The sequence below is a fragment of the Eumetopias jubatus genome, unplaced genomic scaffold (genome assembly GCF_037043125.1).
Source record: "Eumetopias jubatus isolate StellerSeaLion01/CBP00866 unplaced genomic scaffold, mEumJub1_p1.0 scaffold_4, whole genome shotgun sequence".
NCBI lineage: Eukaryota > Metazoa > Chordata > Mammalia > Carnivora > Otariidae > Eumetopias > Eumetopias jubatus.
Window position 1 is genome coordinate 2873078 of NW_028274810.1, and position 13798 is coordinate 2886875.

At 37.8% G+C, this 13798-nt stretch overlaps 1 protein-coding gene across 2 annotated transcripts in view; it reads left to right on the forward strand.

Annotated features, from left to right (window-relative positions):
• The window catches only part of GOLPH3L (golgi phosphoprotein 3 like), a 40180-nt gene that overhangs the window by 1247 nt on the left and 25135 nt on the right, over nt 1-13798 (forward strand). For both annotated transcript variants that reach the window (XM_088022283.1, XM_088022284.1), the window contains exon 2: nt 684-878. In XM_088022283.1, coding sequence (XP_087878409.1) covers nt 696-878 — 183 coding nt within the window. In that variant the 5' untranslated portion in view covers nt 684-695. The remainder of the gene's footprint in view (nt 1-683; nt 879-13798) is intronic.

A 13798-nucleotide genomic window follows, 5' to 3' on the forward strand; every position in this document is an offset into this window, starting at 1 on the left:
TTGACTATTTGCAAGATGGCTAGCTAGGGATAGAGATGAAAGTTTTCTGTCCATATGGAATTACTACACATGATCTTCTGAGTGTTATACTCTGTAGATGTGATTTCCAAAGGGAGTGCGTGAGATGAGTTATTATGAGAAGAAAATCTGAGAATATATATATTTAGTTTTTCTTATTTTTTTACTTTCTGTTTTTTATATTTTATGTGCCATTGAATGTTTATATAAGTTGCATATAAATTATTAAATGCATTTTGGGCCTGAATTCTCACAATTTTTTGCTGTCCCATATTATTTAACTTGGGGAGGATCCATTTTGTGAAAAAGGAATTACAATGATGCATATATATTCCTGGATTATAGATTATGCACACAAAATCAGCAGGCTTAAGAGATGATCATTTCTTTAAAAAGAAAAAAAAGAAAGAAAGATCATTTGTACTGGTCTTTAAGGTTACTGATTTGATTTTCTGTCAATGCCTTCTGTGCCTTCAAGCTATTGTACTTTGGAAAACATATTGTGTTATCCGCCTAATTTTTCTGGTTATTACCCCTTTGTTTCTCTGTTTAAGTTTATGTATATATTTCATATTTGTATACATTTGTGGTAGGTCTGTATGAATATGTATGTTTTTGTTTACATATGCTCACTTACAGATATTTTTTTTCATCACCCCCTCCAGAAACAGGTGAGAATGACCACTTTAACTCACCGGGCCCGTCGCACTGAAGTAGGCAAGAACTCTGAAAAGAAAGTGGAAAGTGAGGAAGACACTAATCAAGACAGGAGTCCAGACCATGAAGACTTTAGTGACTCTAAGGATATTCGCCTCACCCTTATGGAAGAAGTATTGCTCCTGGGACTAAAAGATAAAGAGGTAACACAGTTGGGTTTGCTAGGACTCTCCCAAAGACTCTTGAATATTGGAATGTTTTTAGGAAGTAATCTGACAGAATGTTTTCATTAATGCTAAGTTGCCCTTAGAACTGTGCTCTAGCTATCTGGGGGTTGGGGGAGTTTGGGAGGGTGGCTGATGCTTGGAGGATAAAATCCAGAAGTATAATTACTTGAAGTGTAATTTAATTACAAAATTCCTCCAAAATTTTAGAAGATACGAGAGAGTATAACACATGTAAAATTTCTGTACTTTAGTTTCCCAACTGAGACTGATGGTGAAGTAGCCTCCTGTTAAACTAAGAAAGAGGGCCCACACATTGAAATTCTCTTGAACTATGACGAGGAAAATCTTTTAAATGACAAGACAAGAAACATGTATGATTAGCTGTTTTACAAAAATAAACAGTGGATAGGTTTCAACTTAACAATGCAGTAGAAATCTTTTTTTTAATTCATTTCTGTGGATCTTTAGAAATTAAATATCAACTGATAAAGGAATATTTTAATTTTAGAAAATGTTTTTAAATTAATTGCAGATTTCTCTAAGTTTTCCCTTATTAAGAGAACACTTTATAATAGAATTAGTCTTGAGATAGCAAGTCTTATGGTATAACCACATATTTGTTGGTTTTTCTACGGTAGTACATTATCCCTCATTTGTAATTTAACTTTTTATTATTTTACTTTCTTCCCTCATGAAGAGGTTATGAAGAAATATAACTGTTATTTTTAAAAACCTACTTCTTTTCCAAGAAAGCCTTTAGTACATACAATAATAATAATAATAATAACACATTTATTATTTGCCTTGGTTTTGAAAACTTAACAAATTAAAATGTTACTTTACATTAAAAAAGACTAAATTTGGCTTTGATAATTATCCTTAGCTAGTAATGAATTGGCTACATTCATCTGGTAACATCTGTTCTTTTCTGCATTGAATCCCATTGATAATTTGGGATTATCCTTGTTTCTTAGACTTTACATTTTCTTTACCACTTTACCTTCTCTATTTTTGGTCACATCAAATTACTGACTTGAACAAAACTTACAGGACTTCTTACAGCCTGTGTATTGTTAAAATTAATATTAAATCTAATATTAGAGACATGCATATATGTACTTGGCCAAGACATAGATATATCAGAAAATCTTGCCCGCAAGTGTAGTTTCCTGTTTGCTGAGAAAGTTGATGAAGCTCTAGTTTTATGAAAATCAAGCAAATAAAAATGCGCAGCTGACTCTCCAAGAGAATATCGGAGTAGGTCTGAAGATTAGGTGGTATAAATACCGTTTTGAGATGTTTACACAGTGCTTAGGAAATGTTCACTGACTGTAGAAGAGCATATTAGAACTAAAAAGCTATTTGGTTTGTTTTACTTTTGAATAGGAGTGATTAATTTCCTGCTGACCCTAGATACTAGAATTTTTGCTTCTGTTTTGTAGGGAATCTAACTTTGGACTTCTCTTCGTGTGTTTTTTTTAATTTATAATAGTTAATATAAATATAGGAAAATAGAATATAAAAATAAAGGAGCTCTGGTGAGATACTATACAAAGATGAACAGATAATTAAGCTTTTGAATAATTACCTTTTGAGTTCTAATATTATTTTTTTTTTTATTTTTTTATTTTTTAAGATTTTTATTTATTTGACACAGAGAGACAGCGAGAGAAGGAACACAAGCAGGGGGAGCTGGAGAGGGAGAAGCGGGCTCCTGGCCTAGCAGGGGAGCCTGATGCGGGGCTCAATCCCAGGACCCTGGGATCATGACCTGAGCTGAAGGCAGATGCTTAACAACTGAGCCACCCAGGCGCCCCTGTTCTAATTTTATTTTTGAAAATAGTTGATAAATTACATTTTTAGCTTTCATTTGGCTCAGGAAGAAAAAGAAATGATAAATTCTTGGGTGTAAATAAATAGAAGAGGTCAAACCTTCTGATTTATTAAAGCAGTAGTGCTGTTCCAAAATGCCAATTATATAACTATCTCTAAAAATACTAATTAATGGAGCACCTGGGTGGCTCAGTCAGTTAAGCCTCTGCGTTTGGCTCAAGTCATGATCCCAGGGTCCTGGGATTTCACCCCGCATTGGGCCCCCTGCTCAGCAGGGAGTCTGGTTCTCCCTCTGCCCCTCCCCCCACTCATATTCTCTCTCTCTCTCACTCACTATCTGTCAAATAACTAAAATCTTTTTTAAAAATATTGATTTCCAGCACTAATTATTTTCTTCTCACCTCCTAAATTACTCAGATTTATTTAATCATTATTTAGTGTGATTGGGGGCACCCATTATGGTGCTTAGCATTACACAAATACTAAAGTAAATGTAAAACAGTATTAATATATGGTCCCTGCCCTCATGAAGCTTGCATTCTAGCTGGGGAGACAAGGCATACATACTTTTTTTTATTTTTTTTTTTAAAGATTTTATTTACTTACTCATGAAAGACAAGAGAGAGAGGCAGAGGGAGAAGCAGGCTTCCAAGGAGCAGGGAGCCTGATGCGGGACTCAATCCCCTGGGATCATGACCTGAGCCGAAGGCAGATGCTTAACCATCTGAGCCAGCCAGGCACCCAGGCATACATACTTTTTTAAAAGTTAAGTAACCCAAAGGTCCATCAGCTGTGGAAGGGATAAAAATGGATTGTCCATTTATCTAAATGAGTATAAACATCTTTTCTATACAGAATGAAAATGAACATTGTTACAAAACATGTATGAGTCTCATGTAATATTCAGTGATGGAAGCCAGACACAAAAGACATACTGTATGATTCCATGTATATAAAATTCAGAAAAACTATAGTGTTGGGGTTGCATATTTAGGTGATTAAAACTATAAAGAAAAGCAAGAAAGAGATTACCATAGTTGTTAAGCATAGGGTTGAGAGAGGAGGAAGGTATTAGTGATTAGAAAAGAACATGAGGGGGCTTTCTGGGTACTAACAGTTTTCTGTTTTTGTACTTGGGGAAAGTGTCATGTATATTCACTTAGAGATAAATCATTGAGCTTTTTTCACTTTTGCTTCATGCACTCTTCTGTGTGTGCATTATATTTCACAGTTCAAAAGATTTCTAAAGCGATAAACAACAGTAAAAATCCAACGAGTTTTTCCATGTTAGAACAGTAAGAGCCAAGAGAGTTGGAAGGAAGAGAGAATATAATGGGTTGGAATAATCTGGGGAAGAATAGAAGGCAGTAAAACAAGTTGGGCCTTTAAGAACAGGTAGGATTGGGGTGCCTGGGTGGCTCAGTCGTTAAGCGTCTGCCTTCGGCTCAGGTCATGATCCCAGGGTCCTGGGATCGAGCCCCGCATCGGGCTCCCTGCTCCGCAGGAAGCCTGCTTCTCCCTCTCCCACTCCCCCTGCTTGTGTTCCCTCTCTTGCTGTTTCTCTCTCTGTCAAATAAATAAAATCTTAAAAAAAAAAAGAACAGGTAGGATTAACATAAATGGAGTGAAGGAAACACATTCTGGATGAGGGAACCTGAAATTATCATGAGCTTGATGAGTTTGGGACATAATTAAGTAACCACTGACTGAAGTGGGTGGTATTCTTGGAGAACAATGAGAGTCAAAATTGGCAAATTAGATTCAGACTAGAGTGTGGCAGATTTTGAGTGCCAGGCAGAGACTTTTAGACTATTTATTTTTATTTTAATTCCAGTATAGTTAACATACAGTATTATATTAGTTTCAGGTGTACAGTATAGTGATTGAACAATTCTACACATTACTCAGTGCTCACGACGATAAGTGTACTCTAATTCTTTTGACCTATTTCACCCATCCTCCCACCCACGTCCCCTCATAATGATCAATTTTTTCTCTATAGTTGTAGATTCTTTCCTTTAAGTAGGGGGATCAGCCTAATGAAAACAGCAAAGCCCATTTCATTTTTCTGTCCAAAAAAGGACTTAATGATATTTTTGCTCTATGTTCTTTGTGAATATATGTTTTAATATGTATATAATTTCTTGTTTTCACATGGCTTGAGGTTTGTGACGTGTCAAAAAAATCTTGTGTTAAGCTTTGCATCCCAAAGTCCCAAAGTTAATTTTTGCTGAAGATTTTCATAACATTCTTTGTTTAGAACCCAATACTATAATTTTTTAAATTATATCTATTTTAAGAAACATGGGGTGCCTGGATGGCTCAGTTGGTTAAGCATCTGCCTTCAGGTCATGATCCCAGGGTCCTGGGATCAAGCCCCATGTCAGGCTCTGCACTCAGCAGGAAGTCTGCTTGAGCTTCTGTCCCTTTCCCTCTGCTTGTGCACATTCTCTCTAAAATAAATCTTAAAAAAAAGTAGAAAATAATATAAAGAAACTAATATTTCAAGAATTGTAGGCCTAGAAAAGAATGACAGTAGGTCATGTATAGTCAAATCACTTGTGAAATATTACTACCATCCCTTTCTTAAGATTCTTCTGAGGAGGGGTGCTTGGGTGGCTCAGTCGGTTAAGCATCTGCCTTCGGCTCAGGTCATGGTCCCAGGGTCCTGGGATCAAGCCCTGTGTCCGGCTCCCTGCTCCACAGGGAAGTCTGCTTCTCCCTCTGCCCCTCCCCACTGGTCATGCTCTTTCTTGCTCTCTCTCGAATAAATAAATAAAATCTTAAAAAAAAAAAGATTCCTCTGAGGGATAGCTGCAATAGAATGAATGTTTTTGGGTTTTTTTTTCTTAAGATTATTTATATGGGACGCCTGGGTGGCTCGGTCCGTTAAGCGTCTGCCTTCAGCTCAGGTCATGATCCCAGGGGTCCTGGGATTAAGTCCTGCATCAGGCTCCTTGCTCAGCAGGGAGCCTGCTTCTCCCTCTCCCTTCCGCTTCTGCTACTTATGCTCTTTCTCTCTGTCTGACAAATAAATAAAGTCTTAAAAAAAAAAAAACAATTATTTATTTGAGAGAGAGAGAGACAGAGTGCAAGAGCCAGGGAAGGAACAGAGGGAGAGGGACTAGCAGATTCTGCACTGAGTCCAGAGCCAGAAGCCTGAAGTGGGGCTTGATATCACAACCCTGAGATCACAACTGGAGCTGACACCAAGAGTCAGACACTTAACCCAGGGGTGCCTGGGTGGCTCAGTCGTTAAGCGTCTACCTTCGGCTCATTATCCCAGGGTCCTGGGATCAAGCCCCGCATCAGGCTCCCTGCTTGGTGGGAAGCCCCCCTTCTCCCTCTCCCACTTCCCCTGCTGGTGTTCCTGTTCTCTGTGTCTCTCTCTGTCAAATAAATAAATAAAATCTTAAAAAAAAAAAAAAGTCACTTAACCCACTACACCACCCAGATGCCCCAAGGGTCAACTATTTTAAAACTATTCTGTGGCAAGGGGCGCCTGGGTGGCTCAGTCAGTTAAGCATCTGACTCTTGGTTTTGGCTCAGATCGTGATCTCAGGATTGTGAGATCAAGCCCCGCTTGGGCCTCCAGGCTCAGCAAAGAGTCTGCTTAAGACTCTCTTCCTCTGCACCTCCCCACCACACGCTCACCTTCTCCCTCTCCCTCTCTCTCTCTCTCTTTCTCAAATAAATAAATAAATAAATCTTTAAAAAAATACAGTTGACCCTTAAACAACATGGGGGATAGGGGTACCTACTACCCATATAGTTGAAAATCCATGTATAACTTTTTGCTCCTCCAAAACTTAGCTACAAATAGCCTACTATTGTTTAAGGGTCAACTGTATTAAGCTTTACTGTCTTGTGAAAATAATTGAAAAATCTAAATATATGTTGAAGAGTCTGACCTTTTAAGCACATTTAAAATTAGATGTTATCAGGGGCCTCTGGTTGGCTCAGTTGTTACAGCATGAGACTCTTGATCTCAAGGTTGTGAATTTAAGCCCCACATTGTGCATGGAGCCTACTTAAAAAAATTAAATTAAAGTAAAATTGAAATCTCAGTTCAATAACACTGCCCTCAACTGAGAAAATTAAACTTGAGCACCACCCTGACCAAAACAATATAGATTTATTTTCTGTTGAAATCAAGATCCTATTTATTTGTCATTATTGCCTTTGGTAGGAGTTTTAATGTAAATATTATTGACTCGTGGACAGTTAATGCTTTAGTTACATTGCTAGGATATTTAAAACTTCTCCTTTATGAAATCTTAAGTTACTTATAAGAGGAGCAAGCCTATTAATGCTTTTGACTTTTGGCAGTAATCTTTTTAGTTTGTGGATAGTGTTTTAACCCTAAAAAGAAAGCAAAGCTTTCTCCTAGTAATGCCATTTATTGAATACTTATGTGCTGTGACATAAAAGGTTTTAATCCTATTTCTCATGTCGTTGGAGTCAAAATTGGCAGGAAGTATTGCTCATTGGAATTATGGAAATAGATTTTCATTCGTTTGGTTACCAAAAACTTACTGAATGTCTCATATATAAAGTGCTAGATATTGAAAGAGAACAAAGACAATTATCCCAGCTTTTGAGATCATTTATAGTCTAGTGGGGTAAGAGTGGCTGGAGAGGTTGGGAAGGGGATCAGGAATGTTAGCAGACCATTGCGGTACATGTGATGTGTGTGTGACTGTGTTCTGGATACTGAGGGAACAAAGAGGAAAGATACCTAATCCAGATGGGTGGTGGAAAGAGCTAGTGGGAGAGAGGAGGAAAGAGATAACTGGGAAAGAATTCTGGGAGGTGATAACTCTTAACTTGAATTCTGAAGATGAGCAAGAGTTAGTTTGTGAAGACAAACAGGTTCTAGGAAAAAAAAAATCAGCTGAATGTATGTGATAATTTCAGTGATTTGCAACTGGAATAACCACAGATATTTGAAAGCATCTCATCTCCTTTAAATGAACTCAGATGTTTTGAAACTGAACTACCAGAACTTAGCTAGACATTCAGTATTCAGTCATGTATTTGCTAAGTCATGTATATGCTAAATATAGCATATCTAGAAAAAAATATAAAACACATATGTACAATTTAACAAGTAATTTTAAAGCACTCACTCACATCACCACCACCAAAAGAACATTATCAGCATCGTGGGTCATCCTCTTGTGCCCTTCCCTAATCACATGCTGCCTCACCTCCCTATATTTCTAAAATGTGTGTGTATATTCCTAAACAATGTATTTTAGTTTTGCCTATTTTTAAACTGTATGTTCTTGGGTTGATACTGTTAGGTATTTTTTTGTTCAATATGATGTTCGAAATTCATTCAGTGATAGAATTTCAGTTATATCACTATTCCACTATTCATTCAATCTACTGGTTAACAGACATTCAGGAGTCCATTATAAACAGTGCCTCTAAGACTATTCTTGTACTTATCAGTTATTTTCTTTCAAACAATGCCACTACTCATACATACAGAAAAATGATATGGGGCACCTGGGTGGCTCAGTCAGTTAAGCATCTGCCTTCAGCTCGGGTCATGATCCCAGGATCCTGGGATCGAGCCCCGCATCAGGCTCCTTGCTCAGTGGGAAGCCTGCTTCTCCCTCTCCCTATGCCTGCTGCTCCCCCTGCTTGTGCTCTCTCTCTCTGTCTCAGATAAATAAATAAAATACTTAAAAATGATAAATCAGACTGGATAAAACTTACAAGTTATAAATATAAAATATGTTAATGCTCAACTTTTTCAAGCTACTAATGATCACCCATCAGTTTTAATTCACTCATTATAATTTATTAGCAACGGGAGATTAGAAGGACAAGCTTTTTTATTTTTTATTTTATTTTATTTTATTTTAAGATTTTATTTATTTGACAGAGAGAGACACAGAGAGAGAGGGAACACAAGCAGGGGGAATAGGAGAGGGAGAAGCAGGCCTCCCGCCAAGCAGGGAGCCCGATGCGGGGCTCGATCCCAGGACCCTGGGATCATGACCTGAGCCGAAGGCAGACGCTCAACGACTGAGCCACCCAGGCGCCCCTGGGACAAGCTTTTTTAAAGCTGGTAAAAAAAAATTTGGTGAACTAATCAATAAACTTAAAAAAAAAATCACAAGTCAGTATACAGCTTGTCAATGACTGGTTATCAATGGAGAAAACTACTCTTAAAAAGTTGCTCAGTCCTAAAACATTTTATTAAAATCAAAAGATTAAAAGTCTCATTTAGTTCACTGCTTGGGCTTTTAGTTTCCTGATTGCACAAAATGAACAATAAATCCCTTGTCAGTAGTTATGGCCATTGTAAATAGGACAAGTGTATCAGAAGGACTTGTTTGTCAGGTTTTTTGTGGTTTTTATTAACATAGGCTGTTAAAAAAAAAAACTTTTGTTTTATTATATCCATTCATATAACCCCCCATAGTTAATTTACTGTGGGTACAAAAGGGAATAAACTGGGAGACCAAAGTCATATTTTAACACTAGGAAATATAGTTTAAGCTATTTCATTGAGAGCTTGCCTCTCCCTATCCCCCAACCCCTAATTGTACACTGTTCTCTTCCAAAATATCTGGCATAGATATCAAAATAAAAACCACTTACTTATATTTGGACCTTTGGCTGTAGCCACTGAACCTATAAATTTGATGTGAGCCATTCCATGTCTTTTGTGTCCTCCTTCATTTTTTTTGTTTGTATAACTTAGAGTTTTCAAAACATTTTGCACTTTCTCACTTTCTCTCGCTTGATCCTACGGGGCAAATATTGTCTTCTCTTTATGAAAGCAAAGTTAGATGGTTAATTGGCCAATAAGTGGTGGAATTTATGTTCAAACTGACTCTAAGGATAGTTTTTAAAAGGACATGCTTGCAAAGCATGTATGACATATTTTTCTGTATTTCTTGCTGAACAAAGAGAATTAATTGTTCAGGATTGCTAATGCTTAATGGAAACCCAAGAATTTCATCTCCTAGGATAGCTTCATATGGAGCTTAACTTTATACCTCCTAGTAAGATAAAAGATTATTACGTTCGGGCGCCTGGGTGGCTCAGTTGGTTTAAGCGACTGCCTTCGGCTCAGGTCATGGTCCCGGAGTCCCGGGATCGAGTCCCGCATCGGGCTCCCGGCTCAGCGGGGAGCCTGCTTCTCCCTCTGACCTTCTCCCCTCTCATGCTGTTTCTCTCTCTCTCTCTCTCTCTCTCTCTCAAATAAATAAATAAAATCTTTAAAAAAAAAAGATTATTACGTTCTGCGGTAATATTTGGCACAAGTTATTTTTTCAAGTCTTATTCACGGCTTTCTTATTTCAATGTTTAATACTCTAGCAAAGCTCACTCTGTTTTGTGTTTGTTTTTTTTAGCAAAGCTCACTCTTAAAGATTTTGGGATCCCATGAAAAATATTAAGTTGACCTCAGTAATGGCAAACTAAGGGAAAGGATCACTTAGCAAGTGTGGATGATATGGTTTTGTTTCATATTTCATCCCATTACCTCACAATTTAAGGAGGAAATATGAAAGTCTTATGTATATTTTTTTCTCTTTTCTTTTGTCAAACAAGATATTCTGGTCATAAGGAACAATAAGTCCAAGTAAGAAGTTTAAAAGAACCCAATTTGCAAAATGAAAAATGTTTAAAGAAGCAGTAAATATGAGACACCTGGGTGGCTCAGTTAAGCATCTGCCTTCGGCTCAGGTCATGATCCTGGGGTCCTGGGATCGAGCCCCACGTCGGGCTCCTTGCTCAGCAGGGAGTCTGCTTCTCCCTCTGCCTGCTGCTCTCTCTCTCTCTGACAAATAAATAAAATCTTTAAAAAATTATTTAAAAAGCAGTAAATAATATTTGATTTATTATAACCATATCTTCAGAAAGTTTAGTTTATAATTAAATAGGCATTTTATATTTTTCTTCTCAGTTCACAATGCCAGCCATAGATTACAACCCATGTTGTATCTTCATTATAGAAGGAGTGGGCTATTATACTAAAAAGATAGAAATGAGTAGATAGTGTACTTTTTTCTTGAATTTTAAAACTTAAGTTTCTTCTAGGTTTTTCAGCAGGAGTATATTGTGGTAAGTTTGCTAGGGCTGCCATAACAAAACACCACAGACTGAGTGGCTTAAACAACAGAACTTTTTTTTCCCCCACAATTCTGGATGCATGAAGTCCAAGATTCCGTTTCTCCTGAGGCCTCTCTACTCATCTTCTCACTGTGTCCCTATGTGGTTTTTCTTCTGTGTGTATATCCCTAATGTCCTTGTGTCCAAATTTCCTCCTTCTATAAGGACACTAGTCAGATTGGATTAGGGCCCACCCTAACAGCTTTATTTAACCTAATCACTTCTTTCAAGGCATTATCTCCAAATACAGTCACGTTCTGAGGTATTAGGGGTTAGGGTTTCAATATATGGATTCTGGGGAGACACAGTTCACCCCATAACAATGATTTAGAAAGGTTTGAGAAGAAATAGAAAGATTTTGGAGATAATTTTGTAATTATTTACTTATATGCACCTGGAGTGCAGTTCACCTTCAGGAAGTGTTATTAAAACTATATAATGATGTGATTTTTCCTTCAGTTCAAGTCAGCCAACATTTATTGAGCACCTGCTCTGTCCAAGGCACTGAGTAAAATAAGGAAAAAGAGAAGTAATTAAGATGTGTTTATATTTCCTCCAGAAGCATTTGAATCTGATATGGGAGAAAAGATATGTATACAATAACCATACTACTAGATACAATATGTAAGTGCTATAAGAAAGGTACAAAAAGTGCTATAAGAACATGCAAGAGGGGGGAAAAAAAACCTGGAAAAGGAGGAAATTCCTTGGAGGTTACTCTTTACTTTCTGTGTTTGTCCTCACCTATTCACAGTTGTCCAGAAGGTTTAAATGGGAATGGGAAAAAAAAAAACAAAAAACTGAATCAACGGTTTTCAGGCTTCCATGTGTTCATTGGTAGATTGTGCTCACCCTTTGTTGCTATTATTGACTTTAAAAAATACATATATGTCTAAGATAAAAATAATAGCTTTATTTTTATTATTTTAAAAGCAAAATAGGGGTGCCTTGGTGACTCAGTGGGTGAGCATTTGCTTTCGGCTCAGGTCATGATCTCAGGGTCCTGGGATCCAGTCCTGCATTGGGCTCTGCTCAGTGGAGAGTCTGCTTCTCCCTCTGCCCTTCCCTCCTCCCCCACTCACTCTCTCTCAAATAAATAAGCAAAAAGTCTTTAAAATGTTTTTTAAAAAAACAAAATATGTTTATACTAAAAAATTCAGAAGTCTACATGAGAGAACTTAGTGATAGGGGAATGAGATATGTGGATATACGCATTTGTCAAAACTAACTTAACATCTGTGCATTTCACACTATATAAATTATACCTCAATTTTTTATTTTTTATTTTTTTAAGATTTTATTTATTTATTTGACAGAGAAAGAGAGAGGGAGAGCACAGCAGGGGGAGTGGCAGGCAGAGGGAGATGCAGACTCCCAGGCACCACCCAGGTACCCTACCTCAATTTTTTATAAAAAGTTTAAAGAAAATAAAAATCACCCATAATGTCACCACTGAAAGATTACTGCTATTAAAATATTTTTATATATGCTTATAGACTGTTTTCTGTGCATATATACACACACAGAGATGCATAATTACAAAAAAAAATGGATCATATCAGACAAAGATTTCTGGTCTTTCTGCTCTGTCATCTTCCCAGAATCCCCACATTTGTGTTTTGCTACCTTCCCTATAGTTTGTTTTAATTTAAATTCTGCATTTCCTGGGGCTCCTGGGTGAGTCAGTTTTTCAAGCATCTGCTCAGGTCATGATCTCAGGGTCCTGGGATCCAGTCCTAGGTCAGCTCCACGCTCAGCAGGGATTCTGCTTGAGAGTCTCCCTTTCCCTCTGCCCCTCTCCCTGCTCACACTCTTTCTCTCTCTCTCTAAAATAAATAAATCTTGGGGCGCCTTGGTGGCTCAGTTGGTTAAGCGTCTGCCTTCAGCTTGGGACATGATCCCGGGGTCCTGGGATTGAAGCCCACGTCGGGCTCCCTGCTTTGGGGGAGCCTGCTTCTCCCTCTCCTCCCTGCTCGTGCTCACTCTCGCTATCCTTGTCTCTCTCTTTCAAATAAATAAATTAAACTCTTTTTTAAAAAATTAAAAATAAATAAATCTTAAATAAATTCTGCCTTTCCTTTTAAAGCCCATCACAAATCCAGTGATGAAACATCACCAAACAATGACCTTCCCATTCTTTAAGTTCCCTTACATTTATCTACCAATGTGCTTAGTTACTGTATTTTCTTATTTTCTGATAGGCATTGTTTAAAAACACAGGACTTGGGGGCGCCTGGGTGGCTCAGTTGGTTAAGCGACTGCCTTCGGCTCAGGTCATGATCCTGGAGTCCCAGGATCAAGTCCCGCATCGGGCTCCCCGCTCAGCGGGCAGTCTGCTTCTCCCTCTGACCCTCTTCTGTATCTCTCATTCTCTCTCTCAAATAAATAAATAAAATCTTTAAAAAAAATAAAAATAAATAAAAATAAAAACACAGGACTTGGAATCAGATATATCTACATTCAGATTCAAAGTCTACCACTTAGGGGCACCTGGGTGGCTCAGTCGGTTAAGTGTCTGCCTTTGGCTCAGGTCATGATCCCAGGGTCCTGGGATCGAGCCCCGCATTGAGCTCCCTGCTCAGCAGAGAGCCTGCTTCCCCTCTATCTCTGCTGCTCTGCTTGTGCTTTCCCTTTCTCTCCTTCTTAAATAAATAAAATATTTTTTTAAAAATTACTATTTAAAAAAAAGTCTAGCACTTACAAAATATATGATTTGGCTTCACTTTCCACATTTTTTTCTTTATACTTATTTTTTTTAAAAAATTTGAGAGAGAACACTTGTGCTGGAGAGTGAAGGGAAGGGTGGGGGGAGAGGGAGAAAATCTTCAAGCAGGCTTTTTTTTAAAATTATTTATTTATTTGTCAGAGAGCGAGCGAACGCACAAGGAGGGGGAGTTGCAGAGGCAGAGGGAGAAGCAGACCTCCCA